Source organism: Pseudogymnoascus verrucosus (assembly GCF_001662655.1).
Source record: "Pseudogymnoascus verrucosus strain UAMH 10579 unplaced genomic scaffold scaffold_41, whole genome shotgun sequence".
In the NCBI taxonomy this organism is placed as follows: Eukaryota; Fungi; Ascomycota; class Leotiomycetes; order Thelebolales; family Thelebolaceae; genus Pseudogymnoascus; species Pseudogymnoascus verrucosus.
This window is the reverse complement of record NW_017263692.1, coordinates 45,694-62,484: the sequence shown is the minus strand read 5'-3', so window position 1 is coordinate 62,484 and position 16,791 is coordinate 45,694. Positions and strand designations below refer to the sequence as shown.

General features: G+C 46.4%; 7 protein-coding genes across 7 annotated transcripts; 4 read left to right on the top strand and 3 right to left on the bottom strand.

The window, feature by feature from the left end:
* Positions 1–177: 177 nt before the first annotated feature.
* On the top strand, positions 178–981 carry VE01_06967 (uncharacterized protein; the record flags this gene model as incomplete). The annotated part of the gene is made up of 2 exons (XM_018276404.2): positions 178–238; positions 331–981. 2 exons carry the CDS (start codon positions 178–180, stop codon positions 681–683), a joined length of 414 nt encoding a protein of 137 aa, XP_018127879.1. The 3' UTR covers positions 684–981.
* A 95-nt stretch (positions 982–1,076) lies between these two features.
* Positions 1,077–2,819, bottom strand: VE01_06966 (uncharacterized protein; the record flags this gene model as incomplete). Its single annotated transcript, XM_018276403.2, has 4 exons — positions 1,077–1,502; positions 1,618–1,707; positions 1,761–2,588; positions 2,651–2,819. 4 exons carry the CDS (start codon positions 2,817–2,819, stop codon positions 1,294–1,296), a joined length of 1,296 nt encoding a protein of 431 aa, XP_018127878.1. The 3' UTR covers positions 1,077–1,293.
* A 2,377-nt stretch (positions 2,820–5,196) lies between these two features.
* Positions 5,197–6,418, top strand: VE01_06965 (uncharacterized protein; the record flags this gene model as incomplete). The annotated part of the gene is made up of 5 exons (XM_018276402.2): positions 5,197–5,388; positions 5,460–5,820; positions 5,877–5,994; positions 6,049–6,107; positions 6,159–6,418. The coding sequence occupies 5 exons, from the start codon at positions 5,197–5,199 to the stop codon at positions 6,377–6,379; spliced, it is 951 nt and encodes a 316-aa protein (XP_018127877.1). The 3' UTR covers positions 6,380–6,418.
* Positions 6,419–9,488: 3,070 nt separating this feature from the next.
* VE01_06964 (uncharacterized protein) lies at positions 9,489–10,255 on the top strand (the record flags this gene model as incomplete). Its single annotated transcript, XM_018276401.2, has 3 exons — positions 9,489–9,856; positions 9,928–10,055; positions 10,107–10,255. 3 exons carry the CDS (start codon positions 9,489–9,491, stop codon positions 10,205–10,207), a joined length of 597 nt encoding a protein of 198 aa, XP_018127876.1. The 3' UTR covers positions 10,208–10,255.
* Positions 10,256–10,342: 87 nt separating this feature from the next.
* VE01_06963 (uncharacterized protein) lies at positions 10,343–11,841 on the bottom strand. Its single transcript, XM_018276400.2, has one exon. It carries the CDS (start codon positions 11,584–11,586, stop codon positions 10,420–10,422), a length of 1,167 nt encoding a protein of 388 aa, XP_018127875.1. The 5' UTR covers positions 11,587–11,841; the 3' UTR covers positions 10,343–10,419.
* Positions 11,842–12,067: 226 nt separating this feature from the next.
* VE01_06962 (uncharacterized protein) lies at positions 12,068–13,289 on the top strand. The gene is made up of 2 exons (XM_018276399.2): positions 12,068–12,312; positions 12,397–13,289. Exons 1-2 carry the CDS (start codon positions 12,156–12,158, stop codon positions 13,209–13,211), a joined length of 972 nt encoding a protein of 323 aa, XP_018127874.1. The 5' UTR covers positions 12,068–12,155; the 3' UTR covers positions 13,212–13,289.
* A 1,101-nt stretch (positions 13,290–14,390) lies between these two features.
* VE01_06961 (uncharacterized protein) lies at positions 14,391–16,410 on the bottom strand. The gene is made up of 2 exons (XM_018276398.2): positions 16,256–16,410; positions 14,391–16,210 (listed from the first exon to the last, which is right to left on the bottom strand). Exons 1-2 carry the CDS (start codon positions 16,383–16,385, stop codon positions 14,550–14,552), a joined length of 1,791 nt encoding a protein of 596 aa, XP_018127873.1. The 5' UTR covers positions 16,386–16,410; the 3' UTR covers positions 14,391–14,549.
* Between the last annotated feature and the right edge of the window lie 381 nt (positions 16,411–16,791).

Below are 16,791 nucleotides of genomic sequence, written 5' to 3'. Positions count from 1 at the left end.
ATTATATCTTCTACTATATGTTCTATTTATTTATAAGTTGGCTAAAAAAGGTACCAACCATAGTTCAACCATAGGTTATAAAGGCAGCCGTTGAGCCAACATTTAAGTTATACAACAGCGCTACAACGCCCCTAATATATATTTCTACAGAAGTTAAAGCATAACCCTATCGCCATTATGCATTTATCCCAGATACTTAGCCTTGCAGCCCTCGCCTCTGTTATATCAGCCATAACTGGTAAGCCTTGGATTCAAATATAGCACAACTCTCTATCAGGAGGTTATTGCACCAAGACAGAAGGTTTTCTAACAAATATTGGTGGCCTCTAGTCTCCTACGATAATGGCTATGACAACCGCGCGCGCTCGCTCACCGCAGTCTCCTGCTCCGATGGACCAAACGGCCTCATCACCCGCAAGCACTGGAAAACGCAGGGCGACATTCCCACCCCATATATCGGCGGTGCGCAGGCCATCGCAGGATGGAACTCTGCCAATTGTGGTACCTGCTGGAGACTCGACTACAAGGGCAGGAGCATCAATGTGCTCGCCATCGACCACACCGACGCCGGCTTCAACATCGCACAGGGAGCCATGAATGCGCTTACAAATAACCAGGCGGTTCAATTAGGTAGAATAGATGCACAAGCAACACAGATTGATGCCAAAATCTGCGGCATGTGAGATGGATGGAGCATTGAGTCTAGCTACTTGATTCAACTGAAATAGAAAGTTTCAATTATCACATTTGAAATTTAATCTAATATTGTAGCTTTGGTGTCCTCTACCATACCTTCGCAGCACCTAGCACCAAGTGATCGCCTTGTAACTTGCTCCTCTCTTGCTTACGATATATCTATTATATCCATTGTCAAAACTTTCCCCCGTAGTATTCCCACTCACAGGAAAATATGGCAGCCGCAAGCACGGAGTAAACCCCCGTTGAAGCTGCAGTATGAGAACGGTGCTTGATAATTGGTCCACGAGTTTCTACGTATATTACAATGGTATATAGACAATTCAAATACAGCATAGACTCATTTACGTAATAAGGCAGGTAATTCAAAGGTAAAATCGGTAGTTTTGAAAGGTTGTAAAATCGAACCCGTTAGACAACAACTAGCTTTGTATAAAAACAATAGAACTCGGTATTTAGTCTAGCAAGTCAATAAAACTCAGCTGGAAAGTAAAATGAGACTCCTTCCCATAATGAGAAGCTAAATCAGTCATCATACTGCACCTAGTCATAGTCAGGCCGTAGCAGAGAGGTGCTCTAAGCCCTGTGACGGGAGGCTTAGCCGATGGCATTAATATGGTTAGTGACTAGGCACGTCCAGTCGGAGGTTCCAGTGTAGATGGTGTAGCCATCGTTGGGAGTGTTTCCATTGCTGAGGTTGTCTCCGAATTGCCAGAACGAATCGCCCCCCATGCCGCTGTTCGCAAGACCCAGCGCAGTTTTCTGCCAAACCGACTCGACCGAGCAGTGGTTGGACGTAACGCCATCTATGAGGAGAGAAATTAGCCATACGTCGTTTGCTTTTCTTCCTCAGCCCCAAGCCCCGCTTATCCTCACAATACTGCTCCGTTGAGATATGCATGTGGATTAGTGATGACTTACATTCTTCAAAATAGCAGGGCTTATTAGCCTTCAGGCATGCTGCAGCGTGAGTGGCAATCCATGAGTTCGCCCAATCATTGCTTGTTCCCCCTATTGGATAGTTGTTAGTTTTCTTCTATCAGAAGTTGTGCGAGATAACATACATTGGCTTGGGTAGAGATGCAGAGTGCCAAAGTCGAGTGTCGAGATACCTAGATTCTTGACAAAGTCAACGCCTTCGGAATACTGGTAAGGATAGCTTCCATCGCCGGCCAAACCCATGCCCTCATCTCCGAGGGTAACCATGTGGTTAGGGTCAAGACTCTTGATATAAGCCGAAGTCGTCGTGGCCCACTTGTATATGACACTAGTGTCGCAGCCGTTACATCTAGACTCGTTCGCCAGCTCCCAGGCAAAGATGGCCGACGAGGACTTGTATCGGCCCACGACGGCGGCGATGTACTTCTGGTACTGCGCCTGTGCGGCCGAGTTGGTGTACCATGTCTGATGAGTGCCACCGAAGACTCTGACATAAGCGTCTATGCCGCCGTAGTCGGCCCAATTATTAACGAAGTTAATAATCAGCTTAATCCCACGGGACTCAGCACTCGAGACTACATAGTCCAGGCGCTGAAGTCCGTTGGCGCCTGTGTTAATTGTTGATCCAGAGGACGAAAGGTACTGATAGTAGACAGTACCGCTGCCAGGGATTGACGTGACGTCATTAAAGCCCCATACTCGGAGAATCTTAAGACCAGAAGCTCTGATATCGTCTAGCGCCTTGTCAATGTCAGCGTTGTTGGTTAAGAAGCCGATCCAGTAACTGTTGGTGCCGGCATAGTACTTGGTTGTGCCATCGATATTGAACTTAGTGCCAATCGCCTTCGAAAACCCGGTGCTAGTTGGCCTACTTGAAGTCGAAGTAGCTGTCGAGGTCTTGAAGGTGGAGGCACTGGATGTTGGCTGTGTTGACGGTGTCGATGTAGTGGCCCCTGAACTAATATTTAGTTTGGCTCCTAGAAGATTGAAGAAAGTATAGTTTTCATAGTCTAACCTGGTATGCACTGGTAATACCAGTCATTAAGGTAACTGCAATTGGATCCAGAAACACATGAGGTTTGGCCGGTATAGTTAATCCCTCCGCATTGTCCCCAGAGAGTCTGCTGGGCTGAAACAGCACCAGCGAGCGCTACAATTCCAGAAGCAGCGTACGTGGACTTCATCTCGAGATTTGGTTGGTTACTTATGGAATGCCGATGCTGTTGAGATGAAGAAGATTCGACGCAGCAAACGCTCCTAATATACTCGCCCAGCAGTATTTCCACGGAGTTCGATCCTCCATGAACAGGTGTTGAGTATATTGACTATACTATATCGGACGCCTCCTCGAAGCTAGGCTGTGGCGTCGTTTTTATCTGTAATATAGAATCACTATATGAGCTGCGGCACAGTAACATCTTCCGAGGTCATTTTACTCGTGTTAGAAACAAGCAAGATTCCACCCGCCCACTAACCCCTCCCCCATTAGTAGCATATAACCGGCTAGGGTGTAGTATCAAAATGAGATCCAAATTTGTCGTAATCATAGTTCAACAGTCCGCCCCCAGTTTTACAAGAGCCAATTCTCCTCAGATGTTAAAGCAAGTTTTGCACATCTACTCCTACACTTTGTGCGAGATTTAAACCTTCCTAATATCTACTCTATTTTATAAAGCCGATTTGGCTTCGACGTGTTCTTTTGTTATATCTTGTGTATACACCTGGCCTAACAATTTAAGCATTTTCTCGTAGAATATCCAGCTTCATCCGAAAAGTTTTGAGAGTTATAGGGCAGATATTACTTAGCTTGTGGAGATAGTTGCAGAACACAAATATTCTACCAATCTAGACTTATCGTAGCTAAGGCTTGGCCTTTTTGTTTGATATATATATGATATTATATGAGATATTGAATCTGTAGGAATTGCGTTCTTGTAAGTTGCGAGCATTTTCGTTCTATTTTGTGAAAAAGTCCATTTAATACTAAACTAGATTCAATTCAATATTATGTAACACTAATACCAATTGGACTTCTGCAAACCTTTACCGTCTGTGCCTAATATTTTTCTAAATTAATGTACCTAGAACTCACGAGTTGACTTGGGTTCTAAATGTAGGCAGCCGCTAGCGGGGCGGTCGACTCCGAGACCTGGGGAAGATGCTTTAATGGGCCGCGATATACGGCGAAAACCCATCCGACATCCGCAAAGGGGATGGCTACTGTGTTGTTTACTGTGTTGTGCCCCGCTTTACCCCACCTAGTGGAGAAACCCGGCGCACATCATCTCCGCAAACTCTACGGCGTATCACAGGCACAAAAACATCATTGAACCCTATTTCAGCTAATTAAATATCAATACTTTGTTGTACGAGATGCGGGATGCTGTAACTGCTTTTACACGAAGGAAAGAACTAGAGGAGCGTGCAGGGAGGGGACCTAGTTAGAACCTAGATGCAACGTTTACTCACCTTAACTAATCATCATACAGGGCTAGTGGAACCTGCCCATGATGCTCAGGGAGTCGTCTGGCATTCACTCGATGGAGTGATAGGTTCCGTATGGCATATATTTCACTGGCATGTGGTAGGGTTCAAACCAGCGGCGTCTGAAAAAAAGAACCAAATTTTTAGACTCTTGTTCAGTGTCCGAACACAGGCGCGACATATGAGACATACGAGCCTGGCGATCGTCTTTTTTATCTGGAGAGTAACCCGTGAAATTCTAGCTCAACTCACTCGAACCACCTTCTTAGCCAATCCATTGCGCAGGATGTTGATTGGGTGGCAAACTGTTACGGCACGATCGATTCCGGCATGGGGCCATGGAGGCAAGCGGGCATGGGCAGGGGCTTACTAGGGCCAGATCGCAGTCAGTTTTCAGAACGTTTCAAGACCGTCCCGGGACCTACATTTAAAGGTGTTGCTTCGACAAAATACTATGCTGCATTTTCTGCGAGAATGTTAGACTGATGCCGGTACAAGGTGTAGACGACGTACTTCGTACTTCGTAGGAACCAGCCGCTCTCTAGTGGCCGACTGTAGCTAAAATAAATGTGCATCTGTTCTAGGCCCCTGCCGAGGAGCGTGCATGAGGGGATAAGAAGCAAGGTTTCTCCACGCCAAACAACTAATGAATTGCGCTGCTTTCCAAAGTCGCTGATACATTTATACTTGGCAATTTTCTCTGATCTGGCTGGTTCGATATGCCACAATTCCCACTTGGTACTTTCCGATATATGTATTCAATATTTCTTTGCATACAATTTACTATGTAAAGCTACCTATATTTTCCCCATGGAAATGGTGGGCTTAGTCTAGTCGACTATGAGCTAAACCGACATCACCCCAGAAAAGCGGCAATGAAGCATCGGAAGGGCCCCAGCCCAAGGGAAACCTCACATTCGTGTTGGCTGGCTGACAGCCCTCCACTTTCCACATGGCCTGTGCCTCTACTTAATATAAACGTCCCTGCTCACAAAATCCAACTCGCGTCAATTGCTCCAGAGACCACATCGCATTGTCCACCAGAATCGCCATACATTCCATATTCTGCTGCCGCCCATGGCCCCTAGTAATTTAACGCGGTATGAGGAGCTGCCAGTGCACGCAGATAATGATCTTGGCCCGTACCTGAATCGCTCAATATGGATTTTGGCTGTGCTCGCAGGGACACTATTAGGGTTGCGATTGTATTCAAAACTGTACCGGCATAGGTCACTGTGGTGGGATGACTATATCCTGATTGCTGCTTGGGTAAGGCATTATACCCGCTGTCGAAAATGTAGTTACATGAGGCCGTATTGACTAACAGGCCCATTCTATAGGTTGCCCTCGTTGCATCGACGTCGTTACAGTCGGCGGGAATTAAATTCGGACTTGGGAAACACTATGAAGATATGCAGGATAAAGAGAAAGTATCACTTTTCTCTTACGCCGCAGGGTTTTTCTCCATCTTAGCTACAGTTTGGAGCAAGACGTCTTTTGCTGTAACACTACTACGAGTTTCCAACGGCTGGATGAAGTGGTTGGTTTGGTTCATCATTGTTTCGACAAACCTTGTGTTAGGTGCCAATGCTATAATCCAATGGATTCAATGTTGGCCTGTGGAAAAGCTCTGGCATACGTGGATCAAAGGCAGGTGTTGGTCATACGAAATTATCCAAGATTACAACATTTTTGTAGCTGGTGAGTGATACGATCGATGGACAGCCTTAAAATCAGATTACTAATATTATGTGCAGCTTTTTCTGGTTTCGTGGACATCTTACTTGCATTACTTCCATGGAAGATCATTAGCCCAATCGTAACTAATAAAAGGGAGACGATCGGCGTGCTGATAGCCATGAGCATGGGTGTCATGTAAGTTCTAATTGAAAATCTAATTCGGTGGAGTTTACTAAATTGACGTTATAGCGCTGGTATTGTGTCTTTTTTAAAAATCAGAACTATTACATCTATTGGGGATGAAAACAGTAAGTGAAAGGCCCTTGATAATATCGTGACATATGACTAACTTGCCACAGCCACAAATGTGAGCTTGTTCATCTTCGGCACTGCAGAAGGGGCTACATCAATCATGGCTGCTTCAATACCCGTCCTGCGGGCTCTTATCAAAACAAATACACGACCACAAGATTACCAAGATCACGACCGCCCGGCAAGCACACGTGTCATGTTTCGGAGCAGCACACTTTCCGTTGAGCTTGAAAGCCGGCATAATTATGAGGTAGACTGCAGCAAGTGAGATGGTATATGTAGGAGCATTCTTTCGATAATAATTACTCACAGAAAATATGTGCTACCTAGCCGTGGCAGTTCCTCCATTTCAGTTTATCTGGTGTTCGAAAGAGTCTCGTTCGGTTTACGTTACTTAACTAAAACAGAATAGAACATTACTAGGCTACCTGCCCAAAGAAATCGGCCAACTGTCAGCAGGGTTGCTAGGAATGATACAGGACACAAATTTATGCATCTCGAACATACTTTGAACGGCGTAGTCCAAGCATTGGCTCTGACTACAAAAGTCGTGTTGATGGCAAAAATAGTCACCCTCTAACTAGATAGTATGGGCAATGCCCAATGGATGGTATGGCGTACCACGAGGCAGCGCGGTAAACCATCAATATCTAGCCAGGGTTATTATAATGGCAAACCCTTCTGAAGGCTTACTACCCCTATTTGGAAAAAAGAGACAGATTTTGGTACGAGGTATATATGAGGGCGTGGGAGAGCTGAGTGGACAAGCGGCTAATAGGTGGCTTTGGGTTGAGAGTTGAGTACACGGCGTGGGTGAGTTAGAGGGGGAGGAGGGGTTACATGGGAATGGCCATATAGGGAACTGTGTACCAGGGCCAAGGGAGAAAGTGTAGTTCATGAGGAGGGATAATAAAGTGACATAACATCTACTAGAAGAGTCTGCATTAGGATACATCGCATTTACCAGTATAATTTCCGTATGAATCATCTCGCTTTTCCAGCTTTCCTCTGAGAATCTATCAGAATCTCACTGTTTGCACACGTCGGTAATTCTTATTAGCACCTGCATTTTATCATAGCCATTTCACCGTCACCTTATTGTCAGTTCAATACTATTGCAGATTTCAGCCAAAGAGCGGACGGTTCTTTTTCCGACTGCTTTTTATCACCATGCTGCCACAAGGCGCAACAAGAATCTACGCGTGGCACATCCTCAAATTCTTTTGGTATGCCTCTATCGCTCTACATTCGCTTCCAGTCTCCCCTTACTCTCCCTCTCCTCTATTAGTTACATTTTTCGCCTTCTCCTCACTCCTGCCCAAATCCGCTGATTTTATTTTGCGGAGAAGAAACGGTTTCTGTGTCTAACCAAACTTAGTTCCTTCCTTTTGGTGCTCTCCTGCGGAACACGTTCTCCGGTTTCCCAATACAGTTAGCTCAACACCACCCCTGTCCCAAACCCCACAATACCCCACACTACCCCAAAAATTCATTGGATTGATAAACTGGGATGCTACCCGCCACCTCCAGATGTTAAACTACAACAGATCCATCACGCATTCTTTCCCCCCTTAACCCCCTGATTCATCAATTGCCTATTTCTGCACGCATCAGAGCTGCGCCGTGTAGCCTTATTAGGCGCTGATCCGATACAAGCTAGGTGCGGTCTCGCCTCGGTTCGGAACTGACCATATCTCGCATTGCTTCTTCTCCTCTGTATCACACAACCACCCGCAATCCTCATCTGCCCCTGGAAATCGCCGGAGATCTAGACACGAACATCATTCATATTGTCTTTGCAACATCAGGTGCCTCTGGGGTGGGTCGATTCGGCCGTAGTCTAGTTCTTACAATCGTTAATATTAGTTGTTGCCTATGCTGCATAGGCAAGGCCGTTCCAAACTCCATCGCAAATGTCCACGGTGATAACTCTATTGTGAACAGCGTTTCTCCTCCAGTCTGTAGGACTGTTCTCGCATAGCTTTACATGTTCCAGATCTGCTTCCCAATCGGCTAGATCCGTTACAGGCTCTGCACCACCATATGGAAGTTTTCTCTTTCGAGACGAGTGCCAATGGAATGGCTTTCTAGAGCTCGTTAACGTCCATTAGACTCCTTACTAACTAGTTCGGTTTACTACGCATCAAGAGCTGTACTGCGACTTCCGTGTTCAAGCTCTAGAACCTATGTTAGGTGTAGGCTGCCGCAATCAGCTAAAAGGAAGTCAGGCCATATCCCGCTCAAGGGCTTCCAAAAGGAGGATCGCTGGCCCAGTGTCCATATTCAGTAAGAGGAATCTACACATATGTTCCGCCTTTATGTCAGTACTACCCTGTTTAGCCAGGACTCCATTACACGGTGCCTGTAAGGCGGTCCTCACGTGATGGCACGTGAGGTGCCACGCCGAAGGCAGCCCTACGGTGGAGCTGTCATTCGGGTATAGCCCGATTATTAGGGTTCACGGGATAGGAAGATATATCAGGGGCTGGAGCCTCAGTGGAGGACTCCAGTCAATAGTCGCTGTATCTACGTAGACCTATTGTGCTTACTGAATACGACACCCTCCCTGCCTCCTGACCCGGTTCCTTGGACTCCCGTGAGACCCTAGGCTTACGCTTTACAGTGCCTCCGCATCCGTCCTGCCTTTATTAGTCCTCAATGGTGAGTAGCTATCTCACGTTAGAGAGAATTTTACGTGCACTGTATATTGCTGTATTATAACTACCCCGCCAAGATCAGTGAAGTGACGTTAAGGATAGGGGTAATGTTAGGGGCGTTGTGGGGGGATTGCGGGGTGCACATAGCTGCCGAAAGACTTATTGCATATTGTGCGAATATGGTCCTACCCGTAGAACCAAGAGACTCATTCCACAACACAAATGACGGATGTGGGCTTCTGGTTTCATATAGTAGCCCAAGCAGGTCTTGGGAAAATCTTTTGGCGTTGAAATAGTTCGGCTCCTATAGTGGTACCTGCGCATCCGTCCCACCATTCTTGACATTTAGCGAAAGGCATTATATATTAACGTGTTCCATCTATGTAGTGAAGATCAATGCTCAATATTAAAAAGTAGGGATAATTAGGGGGTGCATACAGCTTTATTATTGTTTTTTGGTTGGAAATGCCTCTACTCCGCAGCATTAAAATACTTATTCGAAACACAAATATGGTCTGAGATTAATTCTAGAGAGATCCAGGAATAAGAATTCTGTTGATCTTCAGAACTAACGGTTACGAACGTAGAGACATGATGGGTATATAAGGGTTTAATTCCCCCAGGAGATGAACAGACAAAAGGACAGCAAGAAAAAGAATCACATTCCATTTCTACTACTTTTATAACATCAAAAAAATTCGAGTCCCACAAATACCGAAAATGAGGGCTTCAGGAACAATCATCGCCGTCGTCTCGACTTTGTCTCTGGCCTCGGCTATCCCTACCGTCTCGCTGACGAAGCTTGCGTTCCGTGCCGACCCTGCTGACGATCCCCGTGGAAGCTACACTGTTTCCGGCCTGGGGGCCAGGAAACAAGAAGTAACCGGTGCTGGTGCCGACACATTTGCGCTCGCCGTCGCCATGCTCGAGACGGATGACATGTCAACCACCTATGCCTATGGCGATAATAAGCAAGATGACGCCTCTAACTTCGGCATTTTTAAGCAGAACTGGGGAATGTTGAGAGAGTGCTGCACACAGTTCCAGGGTCAGACGGAAGTCGAGTGGAACAACGGGGCTGTTTTGAAGTGAGTTTCCAACTTGTTCAGGAGTTATGTCCCTTTTTTTAGTTGGATAGACTGACTGATTTTACGGCAAGCTCTGATTTGAATGCCGACATTGAATGCCTTAACGAATGTCGGTTGTACTATGGTGTTGACAAGTGGTTCGGTGGACACCGTGATGGCTCTACTGGGCTAGCTGATCCAACACTGGAAGTGATCGTGGGTAAGTTTATTCTCAATCCCCCTCTCTGTACAGTATTGACCAATTGCACAGATTACAAAGCCGGCATCGAATGGATCCAGGCGCAAATAGAAGCAGATCCAACTGGTCTCACGGATGATACCAGATTCTGGGTTCAGATCCAAGCGATCTAAATATGCTGCATCAAAATCGATTCTCATATGATAGTAGCAAAGCTCAGGGCCAAAGACGCAAATGAAAACTATGTATTGCGGAATTCTAGTATAGAATTAGACGCTAAGCAAATTATAACGTGATTATCTTTTTATCTGAATTTTCGTTACTATATAATTATCCACTCTCATGACTTATAGTAGATACGCCTCATCCTCACAATCACCCTCTACTATTTAAAAGCCTTGATAGGCTTCGAGCCCTTTACCCAATCAAAAGTACCCAAAATATTAGTCAACCATACATCTTCAGGGCCTTGCGCGACCTTGGGTGTGTCATCTTCATCATCCCAGAGTGAGCCGCTAAGGAAGTTATGCGGAAATCCTGGATCAAAACGATAAGCCCTTTCAATCTTCTCAATATCCTCATCAGTTAGATCAACAGTGAGCGCATCAATATTGCCCTTAATGTGATCTACCTTCCGGCCTCCAACGAGTGGGAAGACATATGCTGCCTTATGCATGACATACGCCATTGCAATACTGGTGATTTCTGTATTCTTAGCGGAGGCGAGCTCTTCCATTACTTTAGAAACAGCCCGCTCGATAGAAGATGGTTTGCCCTTCCGACCAGGGTTACTCTCCTCACGCTCTTTAAAAGAAGCTTCAGTTTGGAAACGTCCTTGTCCCAGGGTGCCATAAGGTAGCAAAGCCATTCCCTCGTCCCTGCACATGGGAATAATATCACGCTCGAAATCTCGCATAGCTGCATTCCACATTCCCTGGTAGACGGCAAATTGGCGGAGGCCATGATCACGTGCGTACTGATTGGCTTTCGCAACGACCCACGCTGGTGAATCCGAGATGCCGAGATACATGACTTTCCCAGAGACGACAAGATCGTTGAGGCTGTGCATCAGTTCGGGGATGGTGGTCGCGTAGTCCCACCAGTGTAGATACAGCAAATCAATGTAAGAGGTTTGCAACCTCTTGAGCGAATTATCAACAGAGACGCGAAGGGATTTTGTTCCATTGCCCCCGAAGTTGGACTGAATTTTCTCCTTTTCGTGCGTTCGATAAGCACTGGAAAATTTGGTAGCAATGACCATCTCATCGCGGCAGTTGCGTGAACCCAACCACTCCCCAAGCCATTCCTCAGACTCGCCATTTTGATACCCATTTGCTGTATCAACAAAATTCCCCCCACAGTTTTTGAAGGTGTCAAGGATCTTAAAGGCCGTTTCCTTGCTACATTCGCCCATGCGCTCCTTGTGAGCCTCGCCGAAATTCATGGCTCCGAGGCATATTGGAGAAACTCGAACATTGGCGGTCGGACTAAGCTGGCGGTGACGGAAGAGGGGGCATGTTGGTGGTGGTGGTGCTGAATATGGAGGTGACATGTTTGCAAATACAAATGTAGTCGTGTATCGAGGGTATTGAGAGCCTGGTGATAATATCAAAAGGTGTGAAAGATGCTCAGTGTGCCAGCGGTGGGATGAGCTTATATAGGCTCGAGGAGAAAGGTTTGTAGCTGTAGGGAGCTACATTGTTTCGGTAAGACAGAGTCTTAACTCCGTCGTCGGCTTGCTAAACATTAGGGGCCATTTTCTAAAGTGCTCCATTAGGTTGTCAAAACCCAGAAAGAGTAAGCTAAGACAACATCAATACTCTACGATACATTAGATTGACAGTGGTTGAATTTAAAGCTAAAACCGTTCGAGACTAGCCAGTGGCTTCCTTAACCCTGTAGTAGCGTCTCTTATGCTAATATTATGCACGAGCTAGGTGATTAGTGAGCCTGGCCACACATACTTTTTTTTAGGCGATGACGTATAATAAGCAGGCTGCAGTTAAACTTCTACATGCCCCACTGCTTATCAACGACCGCGTTCCGATATATGTGCCGCTCCCATTTCCATACCAGTAATGAGATAGCCTGTAGTTAAGCCCAAGATTACGCAACTCAATCATGTTTGTCGGAGACCGAAATGAAATGCCCCCCGCAGTCGAGCTAACACAAATGAAACACCAGGTGGAAGTGAGGGGCCCCGAAGACGATTGGACAGGCATCACCAATGCAGCTGAACGAAGAAAGCTGCAAAACCGTTTACATCAGAGGACCTACAGTAGGTATCCTAATTTCACTACTGCCAGCTTCTTACCCCCAGCTATGAGTTTCGTCAACTAATATATCACCTTCTGCTTTACAGGAAGACGACGTGCGGCTAAACCAAGTACGCCGAATTCAAAGAATAATGAACGCCCTGCCGCTGTGATATCGCCACAGACAACTCGCCTTTGTGGCAAATTCAGAGGCCTCATTGCTGCCGTTGAACATATAATCAAGGCGCAATATGAAGATGGCAATCCTCAAAGACCTCGCAGCACCCAATCTAGGTTACTAGGTGCTGTGGCCAGCAATGATCGGTTGATAGAACACAGCCCGCTTAGTATAAGTCGGGGTCAACTTGAAGTTATTATGGCCAAGTTCGAAGAGATGGCTTATCGAGATTATATGTTAGGCTCACCACGAGTTGATCAGCTTCTCACACTCATTCAATTTAATGTCTTCCGTGCTCTCATTAGCAATACTCGCACCATGGGATGGTCTCTGGGATGGCTCGAAAGTTCCGATGATATATTATCCCCGTGGAATAATCATCCCAAAAACATCGAGCCTCAATGTCCACAAGCCCTGCGCCCGACCGACCTCCAACGAACAATTGAGCATCATCCATGGATTGATCTCTGGCCTATACCAATGATGAGGGATAACCTACTGCTAGCTGGGGATTCCTATGATGAAGATCAGTTATGTAATGATTTAGTGGAGTTCGAAGATATTCCGAACGAGCAGACAGGTCTCACTGTTTGGGGTGAACCTTGGGATCCCGCAGGTTGGGAGGTTAGTGACACCTTCTTGAGGAATTGGGGCTGGACCGTTAAGGGATGCATAGAATTGCAGAAGTCAACGAATTATTGGCGCGCGAGGCGTGGCGAGGAACCTTTGGTCTTTAATTTTTGAACAACGACCCTATGTCTATAGGAGAAGGAAAAATGGCGCGCTTACAAGGGGATGGGTGATTAGCTTTCAAATAAGCGGTTAATACAAAGAATTCGATTCACACTATCACCTCAAGAAGTCACTTTGTAATGACGGTTCTAGCTACTATTTCTTGTGATATTCTGTAAAGTAAGCTATAGAGTTATGGTAAATATCTCTCGCATTTTCACTTACGTCATTACTCACTCAGGTCTTTCGCTCATAGAACCCTTGAGCATCATAATAGACGAACCCTATAAGTTCCTCACATATTCAGCTAGCCATGCATCTGTTTGATCGCACGTTGGCAAGCGGAACTAGATCATAGTAATGTATTAAAGAAGACTCTCTTGAGAGACAAAGTCTTATCACTCGTTTGTGGAAGTAGCTTCTTGCAGCACTAGAAGCAATGGGATTTGATATAAACGACAACTAAACTGTATGGCGCTCAGGCGGTATGTGTGCTTTTCACAATTAGCTGTAACAGCCTAACGTACCGACCCCGTAAGGCTGGTAATTGTCCATGCAGAAGGTGGCATCTACGCGGACCTAGATGTCTATCCCCGCGCCACGACACAAATACAATGTCTTCAGCATCTCGGCCTATACTATAGCAATACTTCGGGCAAACGTCGGCGTACTGTGGAAAGGCGCGTGTTTTTTTGCCCCGCGGAATCATATTTCTGTTCTGTAATATCGTTTCGAGACTCTTTCGAGGCATGGAGTTGTATCACTACAAGGGGAACTAATACCCCACACACACCCCGCGCACCCCACACCCCACATCGCCGAACTCTGCACTTAACGGAACCAAGGATCTAAGGATCTAAGGATAAATCACCGCCGCTAGTAGCAACTGGCAGACGAGGATATTTTATCCATTCAGGTAGCTACCCATGCCAAACACTACTAAAGTAGTTGACAGTCCCGAGACCCCCGTCTCTACGGATGACACTGGAGTCCGGTGGGGCGGAGGGACATATGCCCCGAGACTCGGAAAGGAATTGTTCCACTAGGTTGCGCTCACCATGGAAAGACTAGGTGTCTCGGAGACTACCTTCCCCGTCTAACGACCCTGCTCATGGTAGTTGGTCTCATTAGTGCTAGGTAGAGACCCGAAAGGGTGGCAAGTGTAGGAGTTCCGCGAAGCCTAATGATTCTAGTCCGTTTAGTTTCTAATAACATATTATAGTACTACGCTATGCCTACTGTAGTCTTATCTGCACCCAGGTGAAAGTTTAGTCTCCTCCTGCTATTTAGGCTAGAGACAAATATGACTATGTAAATAACGAAGATATATACTGTGGCAAAATCTCTTCATTACGCAAGCGTAAATGATGTCACCTTCACCGATCCACCTAGCGCCTTCTCTGCAAAGTTAAAAATCCCCCATCTATACCCAATAAAGTAACTATAATCAGTATTCATCGTGTAACTCCCCCCAAGCGGCTTAAAGGTAGTCCCGTCGAGGCTGTACTCAAAAGATACCCCGTGCGAGCTCACCTGAGCAGCTTGCACCGTGCCTCTAAGCCAGACCCTCCCCTTCGTAATCGTCGCGCTGGCCGTCGTTGTCCCATCCGTAAGCGTCACCCAGTTGTTCGCCGAATCCTGCTTCATGCCCTGCACGTTAGAAATCGTGTACGTGCTCCCGTTGCGAGAAATGCCGATGTAGGCGGTCCAGTCGCGATAGGCAGCTAAGCCGCAGACGTCTCCGTCGGCCATGTTACTTGTATCCAAGATAACGGTGCCAATAGAGACAGCACCGAATACGCGGTGCGTGAGCGTGTTACGTGCCTCGAACAGATCGTTGGTAACAGTAGCAGTAGATAGCGTTAGCCCATTGTTAACGGTATACTTCGTCGTATCAGTGCCGAGGCTGGTTCCCTGAAAGGTGTCGGTGCCTAGCCAGGATGCGAGCGGGTGGGAGGGTAGGGGGTTTGGGTATGACGAGCCCCATTTCCCACCAACTTGCGTCAAAATGGGGAAGTCGTCCGAGCCCCAAGTAATAGGAGCGAGAACGGGAAGTCGGCCTGACGGATATGACCAGATGAATGACATGAAATACCAGTCGCCTTCGGGGGTCTCGACTAAACTTCCTTGGCAGGGCGTGCCTCCACCAAGCTCAGACGGCCCAGGAATAGCCGTTTGAAGTGTCTTTTCGGTCCAAGGGCCCCATGGGCTAGTGGACTTCCAGATCAGTGTTGCGCCCTCAGCAGGTGCGTCGTCAAGGATGTAATATATCCCATTCCTCTTGTACATGCGATTTCCTTCAATACCGGTAAAGGGAGACGGGTACGAAAACGCTTTCTCTGTCTTCGCAATGGTGAGGCCATCGCTCGAAAGCTGCGCCACGCTGACATCGTTGCTGCCGTATACGATATACATCGTATCATCATCGTCGATGAGGAGACCACAATCGTAAAAACATGTTGCCTCGAATTTTGCTACCTGTTTCCATGGACCGGTCACTGCAGGAGCGGTGTAGACATAGGAGTTCCAGAAATCAATGCATCCATACCAGTACCACAATCCGGTGCTTTTTCGGTATCTTAACGTCGAGGCCCAGGTACCTCTTCTGTAGGCAGTGCCTCCAACCATATTGTAAGCATCGCCGAAGTCCAAGGTAGGAACGGAATGTCCGATAAATTCCCAGTTTATTAAGTCATAAGACCGAAGAATGGGAGCCCCTGGGGAGTAATGCATATTCGACGCTGAGAAGTAGTAGGCACCATCTGGACCGAGGAATATATCATTGTCGGCGAAGTCCTCATAGATTACGGGGTTGGTGAAGACTCCAGTTGGCTGAGTGTCCGTTTTAGTTGAGGTAGTTGACGTTGCTGGAGGCTTTGTTACGGCAATGCTTGACGAAGGGATGCTTGTACTTTCAGGGCATGGAAGACATTGAGAATACCAAGGGTTCGATGCGATACAACAGATGCCGACAACGCAGGAAGTCTCTCCCGTCCATCCAGCTCCGCCACCTAAAAGAATTAGCTTGTATTTTTCGAAGGCAATGAAATACTTACATTGGAACCAGATTTCTGCTTGCCCATACACAAAAGGCAACGCAGCGCAGAGAATAGCAGCAACATACATCATAATAGCAAATGATAGTAAACTTAATAAACGTCTTAATGTTCGAGGGTCGTTGTTCATCCTGCTACATGAAGTTCTTATATATTCTCGTTCATGTTTTAGGGACACTGACCAAACCGGCCCGACTTCCTAATCACTATATCATTGATGCTGCATTCCGTCCTTTGCATGGCTAGCAGGCGGCAGGGTATCCAGAGTAGAAATGCGGAGAACCGAAGAATAGCCTAATAAATAGAGATAAGCTCCGCAAGCGTAACCATTCTAATGGCTCGAACTAGGATAAAGCACCGTAACACACAATGCATATGCAAGAAATCATAGGATACCGATAATAGGCTGATAATGCTCCCTTCCTTTCATAATTTACTAAATTGCTGTAAAGTAAATTATGAAAGGAAGGGAGCAAATTTCTACAAGGCAGAAACAACAAGCGGCTATCATAAACGTTAATTGATGCATAAACAAT

Bases quoted from the DNA above. Each gene is read 5' to 3' on its own strand.
- VE01_06963 (XM_018276400.2), bottom strand. From the start codon at position 11,586: ATGTCACCTCCATATTCAGCACCACCACCACCAACATGCCCCCTCTTC.
- VE01_06962 (XM_018276399.2), top strand. From the start codon at position 12,156: ATGTTTGTCGGAGACCGAAATGAAATGCCCCCCGCAGTCGAGCTAACA. The intron at 12,313-12,396 runs GTAGGTATCCTA...TCTGCTTTACAG, and splicing joins TTTACATCAGAGGACCTACA to GAAGACGACGTGCGGCTAAA.
- VE01_06961 (XM_018276398.2), bottom strand. From the start codon at position 16,385: ATGAACAACGACCCTCGAACATTAAGACGTTTATTAAGTTTACTATCA. The intron at 16,211-16,255 runs GTAAGTATTTCA...TAATTCTTTTAG, and splicing joins AGCAGAAATCTGGTTCCAAT to GTGGCGGAGCTGGATGGACG.